General features: G+C 47.3%; 1 protein-coding gene across 1 annotated transcript in view; it reads right to left on the bottom strand.

The window, feature by feature from the left end:
* LOC122543500 (targeting protein for Xklp2-like) overlaps positions 1-12,209 on the bottom strand; it is a 47,313-nt gene that overhangs the window by 4,435 nt on the left and 30,669 nt on the right. Inside the window, exons 4-5 of the mRNA XM_043682256.1 lie at positions 11,493-11,629; positions 2,811-2,965 (exon numbers count right to left, since the gene is read on the bottom strand). Of these exons, the coding sequence (XP_043538191.1) occupies positions 2,811-2,965; positions 11,493-11,629 (292 nt within the window). The remainder of the gene's footprint in view (positions 1-2,810; positions 2,966-11,492; positions 11,630-12,209) is intronic.

The raw sequence follows: 12,209 nt of genomic DNA, 5'->3' as shown, positions 1-12,209 counted from the left end.
CACCTGCACCTCCACACACATCATTTATTGCATTCGCTGCACCCGATGTGGCCTCCTCTACATTGGGGAGACAGGCCGCCTACTTGCGGAATGTTTCAGAGAACACCTCTGGGACACCCACACCAACAAACCCAACTGCCCCGTGGCAGAACACTTTAACTTCCCCTCCCACTCCGCCAAGGACATGCAGGACCTTGGTCCCCTCCATCGCCAGACCAAGGCAACATGACGCCTGGAGGAAGAGCGCCTCATCTTCCGCCTACATGGCAACACGACACCTGGAGGAAGAGCACCTCATCTTCTGCCTGGGAACCCTCCAACCACAAGGGATGAACTCATTTCTCCAGCTTCCTCATTTCACCTTCAGTCCCAACCCTCAGACTCAGCACCACCTTGACCTGTGATCTTCTTCCTGACCCCTCCACCCCCACTGGCCTATCACCCTCACCTTAACCTCCTTCCACCTATTGCATTCCCAATGCCCCTCCAAGTCCCTCCTCCATACCTTTTATCTTAGCCTGCTGGGCACACCTTGCTCATTCCTGAAGGAATTATGCCTGAAACATCTATTCTCCTGCTCCTTGGATGCTGCCTGACCTGCTGTGCTTTTCCAGCAACATTTTTCAACTCTAATCAGGCCTGGATCCTGATCCCCTCCAATTGGATTTCCAGCATCTACAATTTTATCCAGGAATGTTTTCAAAATTGAAGTTTGCCCCTGCAGATAGGCTGGATAAGTTACAGCATAGGAACAGGCCCTTCAGCCCTCAAGCCTGTCGATCCAGGTCCTCTATCCAAACCTGCCCTATTTAAGGGTCTGTATCCCTTTGCTCCCTGCCTATTCATGTATCTATCTAGTTAGATCTTAAAATGACACTAGTGCCCACCTCTAATGCAAATGCATTCCAGGCCACCACCACCCTCTGCGTAAAGGCCTTGCCTATCTCCCCTAAACTTCCCCTCAGTTCCTAGTAATTAAGTCCCCCACTGTGCAAAAGCTGCTTGCTATCCACCCGGTTTATACCTTGATTTTGTAGACCTTAATCAGGTTCTTCCCCCTCCCATCTTTCTAAGGAAGAAAGGAATGCTTATCTACTCAACCTCTCCTTGTAGCTAGCACCCTCCACACCAGGCAACATCCTGGTGAACCTGCTCTGCACCCTCACCAAAGCATCCACATCCTTTGGGGAATTGTAGTGACCAGAACTGTACACAGTATTCCAAACATGGCTGAACCAAAGTCTTACAGGAGTAAGATGACCTGCTAACTCTTACTCAACACCCTGTGGAAGGAAAGTTGGGTTGTTTCTGTTGTAGGAAAGAGCCAAGGTCCGATAGAGAAACATCCATCAGGAGATGGATATGTAATGCAGAGTTCTTAACTTGGTGGCAGGATACCTCAGTGGCCATAACCATCTGGTAGAAAACATCATATCCATTTTAAAGTCTCCTGCCTGGTGTCCAGGAATGTGCTGAAAGTGTGGCCTCACTTGTACCCATACAACTTAATATTTATCTACTCAAATCACTATACATATACTATCACAGAAAACCCAGATGGTATTGACCCTTGCTCCTGTCAAGACCCCATTTTAATGGGGTAGTGTTTTCTTCACTGTAGGTTTTTGCAGCCTATTTATGTGACTATCTAGCTAGATATTCTTTAGCAAAGAAGATCTGTTACCCAGGGATTTGGGTTCAATTCCACCTTTGGGTGATTGGTGTGGAGATTGCTCAGAGATCTGGTTTCTTTTAAGAAAAGATTCTCGACACAGGGTTTAAACAGGCCCTTTGGCCCAATATGTCCACCCAGACCCATTTCCCTCTGACTAATGCACCTAACACGATGGGGCAATTTAACAGCCAATCCACCCTAACTTGCACATCTTTGGACTGTGGGAGGAAACTGGAGCACCCAGAGGAAACCCACAGACAGAATGTGCAAACTCCACACAGTTACCTGAAGCTGGAATTGAACCTGGGTCCCTGGCACTGAGGCTATATGCCAACCACAGCCACTGTGCTACCAATACTGGTCAAGCCAGCACTTGTTTCTTGAGGGGCAAATCAAGAAATGCCAGTCCATTGTCTGTGTGGGGTTCCTCAATTTACAAGGGTGTTACCAGGGTTGGAGGACCTGTGCTATAGGGAGAGGCTGAACAGGCTGGGGCTGTTTTCCCTGGAGCATCAGAGGCTGAGGGGTGACCTTTATAGCAGTTTACAAAATTATGAGGGGCATGGATAGGATAAATAGGTAAGGTCTTTTCCCTGGGGTCAGGGAGTCCAGAACTAGAGGGCATAGGTTTAGGGTCAGAGGGGAAGATAAGACCCAAGGGGCAACTTTTTCCAAACAGAGGGTGGTAGGTGTATGGAATGAGCTGCAGAGGAAGTGGTGGAGGCTGGTACAATTACAACATCTAAAGGCATTTGAAGGATATATGAATAGAAGAGTTTGGAGGGATATGGGCCAGGTGCTGGCAGGTGGGACTACATTGGGTTGGGATATCTGGTTGGTGTGGACGGGTTGGACTGAAGGGTCTGTTTCTGTGCTGTACATCTGACTATGTGCAGGCTAGGTAGATGGGAAATGCAAGGAGGTGGTGGGAGAGGGGACCTTAGAGGGTCACTGTAGTCTTAGTGATAGTCAGACTGGGCTGGTCATTGTATGAAAAGTGACGTGGCAAATGACTTGATTATGTAGTCTGCTAGAGATTAATCCAAATCAATCTTAAAGAGGGAGATAGATTGTCCCTCATCTTGAATGCAGTGCATTGAATCAAGAGGAACCAAAGAAATGCTGCATCACTTACTGAAGGTGGGTATTTGCGGAGCTCCTGGGCAAAGTTGAACTCTTTATAAGCTGGGTCTAACCTGGGCCTCCTGTGCTCTCTGGAGAGGGTTCTTCCATTTGGCTGGTTGGTGGTCAGTCTCCTGGATGAGGAGTTCCTCTGCCTGTGCTGGCAGCCTGTGGAAAGAAGCCAAAACAAATTTTAAAAAGTCAGCCTGACCACGTCCAGCATTGACACGGATCTATCTACTGATACTCCAGGGCATTTCAATCAGAATCCCAAACATTGGCCAGAAATGGCATTGGACTAGCTGTAACAGGGCCAGAGCAAGTTAGAGACAAGGATTACCACAGCGAGTAACCAGATTCCAGATGCTGTCCACCATCTCCTGAAGGTGGATGTCAGGAGTGTGATGAGATACTCCCCATGGGCCTCAGTGAAGTGAAGCTCAATGCCAGGCCAAAGCTAGCTGATTGGTTGACACTGATGGAAGTGGTGTCAGTAACAAGTGTACACTATCTCCATGGTCATTACAGTAGGTCACCAATGCTCCTTGGACAGCTTCCAAATGCATGACTACTTCCATCCACAAAGGGTAGGTCAGCAGATACATGGTGACACCAGCAAGTGTCCCTCCCCAGCTGGACTTGGGAAACACATTCCTTCCATGTCAATGGGTGGAAAGCTTAGAGCTCCCTCCTGAAAGTACTGAGAGTGCATAGACACCTCAGACTACACTTGTTTCCATGTAGAAGGTCACTTTCTAAAAAAAAAAAGAGGGAGAGGATAATCAATAAGTCTGAATTAGAATCCAAATCAGTGGGGAAACAGGCACTTCGGCTGAGCAAGTCCACACCAACCCTTTCAAGAGTATCCCCTGCAGACCCATTCCACACTAAATGCACCTAACCTGCACTTCCCTGAACACCATGGGGAACTTGGCACAGCCAATTCACCCTGACCTGTACATCTTTGGACTGTGGGAAGAAACCAGAGCACCTAGGAGGGTCAGACTTTGGCACCGATCAATTGGCCCCACTGTTTTGGCTCTAAACAGTTTTGACTCATTACTTTGGTGCCAATTCAGAATAAAAGTCTTGTTTGGCTAAAGGAGGGGATGTCTAATGACCTGATGTAATTTTCTCAACGAGCAAGAGTTGATAGTCAAAGCTGTAATGACCTGCTGTAGATTCAAATCTTGTTTTGTAATCATTTTCTTGTTTAACAATTGTTTAGTCATCTACTGCTTTGATACTTAACCCGGTCTTCCTTCACATTGTATTACAGCTTTCCAATTTTCTGAAAACATTAAGCAAGAGAGAAACCAAAATTTTCACATTTGATAAATATCGCAAACCATAATATAGATAAGTGTAGACATTTTTACCTTATTCATTATAAAACAAATGAAAAAGGATTAGATTTCTTACAGGCTCTACAAGACTTGTTCTGAATTGGCACCAACAGCTCAGCACCAAAGTAATGAGCACCAAAACAGGGCCAAGTGATTGGCACCAAAAGGCCAGTGCCAGATTGTCCCATTCTGCCTAGAGGAAACCCCCACAGACACAGAATGCCTGTGTGGAGTTTGCACAGTCACCCAGTGGCTGGAATCGAACTCAGGTACCTGGCACTTGAGGCAGCAGTGCCAACCACTGAGCTGCTAATACTCATCTAGCCAGCACTTTTCTTGAAAAAAAGAGAGAAATGCCAGTATATACCACCTGTGGGCATCTACAGATGTGTAGAAGCACTCCTTCCTGTTCTTGACAAGCTCAATCATTTGAATTTCAAGACATCCACCCAACACTGACCAGTGATTTGGCACACCGAATAAATGAGATAGTGTTGCTGAAGAGCGCAGGTCAAGCTGCATCCAAGGAGCAAGAGAAGTGACATTTCAGGCAAAAGCCCTTCAACAGGAATTCTCCTGCACCTCAGACACTGCCTGACCTGCTGTGCTTTTCCAGCAACCCCTCAGACTGGTCTCCAACATCTACAGTCCCCACTTGTCAAATAAAGGTACTAGCAGTCTGAACTTCAGGAGTGTAGTTTAAAAACCTCAACTCCAGAGGAACATGCACAAGTAGGAAGGAAATTGACACTTTTCCAAAAAGAGGAAATCAGTGATTGACTATAGACTGTAGTTGCAGTTACCATTTAGCAAGCTTCATTTCTAACATTTACCACAAATGTGAACCTGGTGCTGAGAAGCAGCAATGCTAACCACAGCCACCATCAGGGCAGCACGCTGGCTCAGTGGTTAGCACTGCTGCCTCAGTACCAGGGTCCCAGGTTCAATTCCAGTCTTGGGAGACTGGAGTTTGCACATTCTCCCAGTGTCTGGGTGAGTTGGTTCTGGTTTCCTCCCACAGTCCAAAGATGGTGGTTAGGGTGAATTGGCCATGCTAAATTATCCAGTGTTAGGTGTATTAGTCAGAGGGAAATGGGACTGGGTGGGTTACTCTTTGGAGGGTTGGTGTGGACTGGTTGGGCTGAAGGTCCTGTTTCCCCACTAGGGAATTATCCCCACTAGGGAATTATCCATTGCAATGCAAGAGGCCACTCAGCCATAGAGTCAGTCCGGAATGCCACCATGCTAATTGGGCCTTTCCTATATCCCTGAACAGTACAGGTTTTGGCCAGTAAAAGCCAGTGTCCCTCAAGTGAATCTCCCTCCAATACATTATAGACCTCATGCATCACATCACCTTCCCATTTGCTTGTACAATCTATGCCCTCTTGTTCCTTAGAAAGGAAAAGGCTAATTCTGAAGGGTCACAGTACTCAATTAACTCTTCACCCTCAGTAGACACTGGAGTTTCTCCAATATTTGTTAACCCCACCATCCAGCCCACTGTTTGGGCATCTCAGATCTCCACCTCCTGTCCAACAAGAGTCAGAGAGCTGATCTAGCCTCAAACTGAAGTCTTCATCCCTGCACTACCCTTGCAGGGTAGAGAAGAAGTTTACAAAAATTGCAACCGAGAACAAACAGGTATTTGGCAGAAAATAGATATTACTGCTTCTTGTTCTCCACAATGGTGAAGCAAATGGGTTTTTGAATGACAGTTAAGTGGTCACTTTGCAATTCAGCCACCCTCATTCCTGTATGAATTGAATGCCTACCCTGCTAGTGTTATGACAGGGTCAACCCTCCTTCTTAGCTTGAGCCAGCAACACAAGATTGATCTTGTGCAGTGATCTGAACTCAACAGGCCAAGAACTTTAAAAAGCAAAAACTAATTTTCTTAAAGTATAGAGAATAACCAACTATTTACAACTTCCTCTAACCTTCCCTTCTATAATACTTGTCCAAGAATTTGGCAGCTGGGGGTTTAAGATTTTCATAATGTAACTTCTCAACTGGACAGGTTTCAGTTCCTCTATTCCTGTCTTGGAGATTTTATTTGAGGGGTTACTGATTGATAAAGGTACCTTTGAGAGTCACTTTTCAGGTTGTCTACATGCTGGTGGCTTGGCAGATCTCCTCCCAATTGTTCAATTTTCCTGGTCTTATACCCCACCCCCCCAAAGCAAATTTAGTCATTGAATTGAGTATATTAACAAACTTAAAAGCTAAACTTGAGAGTTTGGTATTTCAGTGTATAATTTAAACTGATTGGCCTAATTCAAATCTGTTGTAATTCCCAGCTAATCTAGTTTTCAGCCACATGCTACATTGTTACCTTAACACTTGGTGTCAGGTAGTTCTGCTAGCTTCTAAGCTCTTCAAAGGTAGAGTACACCCACATCTTCATAACAGTACCTCAGCTTTCAAAACATGCTCAAGGCTGCTGGATGACCAAGGCAGTGACAAGACCACTACACCATTGCCTTCCTTGGAGACATGCACCAGATTCAGCAAATGCTGCAGCTGTATGAAGCCCTGGTGCAGCCAGCCTTGGATTATAGTATTTTGTTCTGGTCACTGCATTATAGGAAGGATGTGGAAGCTTTGGAAAGGGTTCAGAGGAGATTTACTAGGGGATATGGCAGGAAGAGGTTAGAGGAAAGGCTGAGGGGATTAGATTAGATTACATTAGTGTGGAAACAGGCCCTTCGGCCCAACCAGTCCACACCGACCCGCCGAAGCGCAACCCACCCATCCACCTACATTTACCCCTTACCTAACACTATGGGCAATTTAGCACAGCCAATTCACCTGACCTGCACATCTTTGGACTGTGGGAAGAAACCGGAGCAAACCCACGCAAACACGGAGAACGTGCAAACTCCAGTCAGTTGCCTGAGGCGGGAATTGAACCCAGGTCTCTGGTGCTGTGAGGCAGCAGTGCTAACCACTGTGCCATCCACTGGAGGCTGTTTTTGTTAGAGAGATTGAGAGGCGACTCAATTGAGACAAAAGATAATCAGAGGGTTAGATAGGTTGGACGGTGAGCCTTTTTCCTTAGATGGTGATGGCTAGCATGAGGGGACAGCTTTAAATTGGGGCAGGGTGATAGATATAGGACAGATGTCAGAGGGTAGTTTCTTTCCTCATTAGGGGTGTGGAACACCCTGCCTGCAACACACTGGACATGCCAACTTGAAGGGCATTTAAATGGTCATTGGATAGGCATGTGGACAAGAATGGATTAGGGTAGGTTAGGTGGGCTTCGGATTGGTTTCACAGGTCAGCACAACAATGGGCCAAAAGGACCTGTGCTGTATAACCCTTCATTCCCCTCGTCAACAATTTACCTATTGCAGCCTTATATCCACAAGAGGGTCTTCACCCCACAGCTCTCTAACAATGACATCTAAAACTCAACCAAATGGTCATTGGATAGGCATGTGGACAAGAATGGATTAGGGTAGGTTAGGTGGGCTTCGGATTGGTTTCACAGGTCAGCGCAACAATGGGCCAAAAGGAGCTGTGCTGTATAACCCTTCATTCCCCTGGTCAACAATTTACCTATTGCAGCCTTATATCCACAAGAGGGTCTACACCCCACAGCTCTCTAACAATGACATCTAAGACTCAACCCTCAAATTCCCCATTTCAGTCTTCACATTGCACCCCTTCATTCTGAGGCTATGCATCCTGTTTAAATTTCACAGGATTTTTTCCCCCCAACTTTTAGACTTGCGCGCACGCACCGTTGTGGTCTGATCCACCTTTTAGGTGGACAACATTCCATTGCCTTAAATCACTTCAATTTAATTCCTGTTCCAGGACACTCACCACCCTCTCCCACTTACCCAGTTTAAGGGCTGGAGATGGACAGCCCAGAAACAAACCCTTTGGTCCAATTTGTCTATGCTGACCAGATAACCCAATGCAAGCAAACTCGTACCACCTGTCAGCACCTGGCCCATATCCCCCCCCCCCCCCAAACCCTAAATGTTGGATCCCCCTGGAGAAAGTGATTGAGCTAACATTTCCGCCCCCCCATGTTGTACACTATCTGTAAGAGTTAAAGAATTACCCATCTCCTTGGAGAGTGGACCTCTTGTTCTGGTTCTCAATAACCACATTGGTAAAAAGGTAGGCAAGGAAAATATGCTAAAGTTGCAATAGCAGACTTCCAGCAACTGCTCACTTTGAAGTGACTGAGTTAGTGTCTACAGCCCTGTGGCTCTCACCAAACCCCTTGGTTTCCAGCTTCATTAAACACTGCTACAGTCAGCCCTGCCTCAGCTGAGAGCCACACAGAACTGCAAAGGACCCCTTCTGTACTACATTCTCAGGAGAGTTCAGTCTCCACAGTATTTCAATACCATCTCAAACATCAAAAACTAAGTACAACAAACTTATCTACTCACCTCCATAACCAGCACTCAAACATGCCAGTAGATTCCCCCCAGCTTCTGGAACTATTCGGACACCATTAGCCATGTGGCTTGTGCAGCCACCATCCCCACGCTGATTGATGTCACTTCTGCTCCCACAGCCACTTCCACCCCTTAATTCCTCATGCACCACACGTGACATCACTTCTGCCCCTCACTGAGGTCATGTGCTCAGTGACTTCCACCCCCAACTGTCATGTTTACCACTTCAACCCCCACCAATGCCACTCACCTGCATTGACACCCCCCCCCTACATACCCCACTGTCATCCAGAGTCGATGTTTCGGGCATGAGCCATTCTTCATAAGCCCTGAAGAAGGGCTCATGCCCGTAACGTCGATTCACCTGCTCCTTGGATGCTGCCTGACCTGCTGCGCTTTTCCAGCAACACATTTTCAGCTCTGATCTCCAGTGTCTGCAGTCCTCACTTTCTCCTCACATGACAGTGGGTTTGTTTCCAACCCGGAGTCATTCAGGAGTTCAGTCCAAGCTGATACATTTATGAGTTGTTCTTCTGGAGCTACTGCCTTTTGAATGTGGTTGAGTCTGGCACCCCATCTGCTGTGTTGTTCAACTGGGATTCCAAACACTGTTCAAGGACAAAATTCTGCCTCAGTCAGACAAATCTGAAATAACGTGAATACTGGAGATCTGAAATAAAAACCTGGCTGATCTGTGGAAAGAGAAACAAGAGTTGACTTCCCACCCACAGCTTCCAACCTCATAGTCCAGGAACTCCGCACTGCCCGGTTCTACCTCCTTCCCAAGATCCACAAGCCTGACCACCCTGGCCGACCCATTGTCTCAGCATGCTCCTGCCCCACTGAACTCATCTCTACCTACCTTGACACTGTCCTATTCCCTACTCCAGGAACTCCCCACATACGTTCGAGAAACCACCCACACCCTCCAAGACTCCCGTTTCCCCAGCCCTCAACACCTCATCTTCACCATGGATATCCAATCCTCTACACCTCCATCTGCCATGACCAGGGCCTCCAAGCCCTCCATTTCTTCCTCTCCTGACAGCCCTAACAGTACCCTTCCACTGACTCATTTGGCTGAACTCCCTTAATTTCTCCTTCAAATCCTCCCACTTCCTCCAGACCAAAGGGGTAGCCATGGGCAGATGTATGGGCCCCAGCTATGCCTGTCTTTTGTTGGCAACATAGAACAGTCCATCTTCCGTAATTACACCGGCACCACTCCCCACCTCCTCCTCAGCTACATTGATGACTGCATTGGCGCCACCTCGTGCTCCCGTGAGGAGGTTGAGCAGTTCAACTTCAACACATTCCATCCTGCCCTTAAATTTACCTGGACCATCTGACACCTCCCTCCCCTTCCTGGACCTCTCCATCTCCATTAATGACAACCAACTTGACACTGACTTTTTTTTTAAAAACAAAGCCACCGACTCCCACAGCTACCTGGATTACACCTCTTCCCACCCTACCTCCTGCAAAAATGACATCCCATATTCCAAATTCCTCTGCTGTATCTGCTCCCAGGAGGAGCGGTTCCACCACAGAACACCAGATGGCCTCCTTCTTTAGAGACCGCAATTTCCCTTCCCATGTGGTTAAAGATGCCCTCCAACCCATCTCGTCCACATCCCACACCTGTCCCCAGACCCGACCCCACCAACCATAACAAGGACAGAATGCCCCTGGTGCTCACCTTCCACCCAACCTTCACAAACCAGATCATCCACCGACATTTCCGCCACCTCCAAACAGACCCCACCACCAGGGATATATTTCCTTCCCCACCCCTCTCCGCCTTCCACAAAGACCATTCCCTCCGTGACTACCTGGTCAGGTCCATGCCCCCCTACAACCCACCCTCATCCTGGCACCTTCCCCTGCCAGAACTGCAAAACCTGCACCCACACCTCCATCCAAGGCCTCAAAGGAGCCTTCCACATACAAAGTTTTACCTGCGCATACACCAATATCATTTATTGTATCCATTGCTCCCGATGTGGTCTCCTCTACATTGGAGAGACTGGACGCCTCCTAGCAGAGCACTTTAGGGAACATCTCCAGGATACCCACACCAATCAACTACACCGCCCCTGTGGCCCAACATTTCAACTCCCCTTCCCACTCTGCAGAGGACATAGAAGTCCTGGGCCTCCTTCACCACCGCTCCCTCACCAGATGCCTGGAGGAAGAACACCTCATCTGCCTTGGAACACTTCAACCCCAGGGCATCAATGTGGACTTCACCAGTTTCCTCATTTCCCCTTCCCCACCTTACCCCAGTTCCAAACTTCCAGCTCAGCACCGTCCCCATGACTTGTCCTACCTGCCTATCTTTTCCACCTATCCACTCCAGCCTCCCCCGATCCATCACCTTGATCCCCTCCCCCACTCACCTATTGTACTCTTGGCTACTTTCTCCCCACCCCCTTATCTCTCTACTATTCAGGCTCTCTGCCTGCATTCCTGAATAAGGGCTTTTGCCTGAAACATGGATTTTCCTGCTCCTCGGATGCTGCCTGAACTGCTGTGCTTTTCCAGCACCACTGATCCAGAATCTGGTTTCCATGATCTGCAGTCATTGATCTACAGCAGTGGTAAAAACAAACCAGCACATCTTAGTGCTGAAGAAACAGGTCATTGTAAAGCTGACATGGTCAACACAAAAGTCTGACCTTTTTGCACTAACCGGCTTTCTAGCGCTTCACCCCCTCACCTTGAGGTATTATGGCATTAACATTTTTCTTCTGTACAGTTGCTATTAGATCTTAACATTAAGTCTGGTATGACTTGATTCATGCTTTGAATCATCATTCAGGGCTACAGGTCATGTGTGATTAGAATGGGTAGGTCAGCACAGATTGAGCAAAGGGCCTTTGGAGCTGACTGTCTAACCCATCCTGACCTGGTCAGTCAGTTTACCTCGTCCAGCGAGTGCATGGACCATCATCCTTTGGTTTCGCTTTATGTGCGCTGCTGTCTCCTTTTGTAACTGAGCGATCTTAGCCAGTTCCTTCTCTTCTGTGCTCATTGGTGTCCAGAATGTCATAGGGAACCATCTGAAGGGAGCAACAAAACAATGTCTAGATGTGTTGGTATGTCCAAAACCTTATCCAAAAGATTGTCACCAGTCGACATCTTGAAAAGCTGCATCAGGACACCACACAAGAATGCATTGCTGCTACTCAAACAGGTTTGGTAGATTTGTTGCTATGGAGAGCAGTTAATAATAAATTAAGCCATTTCATTTTAGTCTTCTGTTGGCACTTCCTTGAACAAAGCGTTTTCCGAAGTTCAATTTGCAGCTATGTTCAGAACAAGCAAGCTTTAACAGAATAAAAAAGTAGGTTGAAATCTAAAATCAAGCCTGGCAGTTTCAGGTATTAGATTCTCAGGGGAAGTGTCCACATGCAGAGCAATCACCATTCTGAGTGAAAGTGCAGACTCTTCCCAAAGCATGTCCTTATGATTGCCAGACGGATGCTACAGAGTTGGTCTTTCTATGTGCAAATTCAGCATAACCAAAATAACTGGACATCAGGATAGAGATCATAGGCTGAGCAGCCATCTCTTTCCATCAGATAACCCAAACAGACTGGTCAGAGCATCCACCTCAGTATTCTAACCCCATCTCCCAGC

Source organism: Chiloscyllium plagiosum, chromosome 44, assembly GCF_004010195.1.
Source record: "Chiloscyllium plagiosum isolate BGI_BamShark_2017 chromosome 44, ASM401019v2, whole genome shotgun sequence".
Taxonomy (NCBI): Eukaryota; Metazoa; Chordata; class Chondrichthyes; order Orectolobiformes; family Hemiscylliidae; genus Chiloscyllium; species Chiloscyllium plagiosum.
The sequence above is the reverse complement of the archived record's forward strand: the minus strand, read 5'-3'. Positions and strand labels throughout refer to the sequence as shown.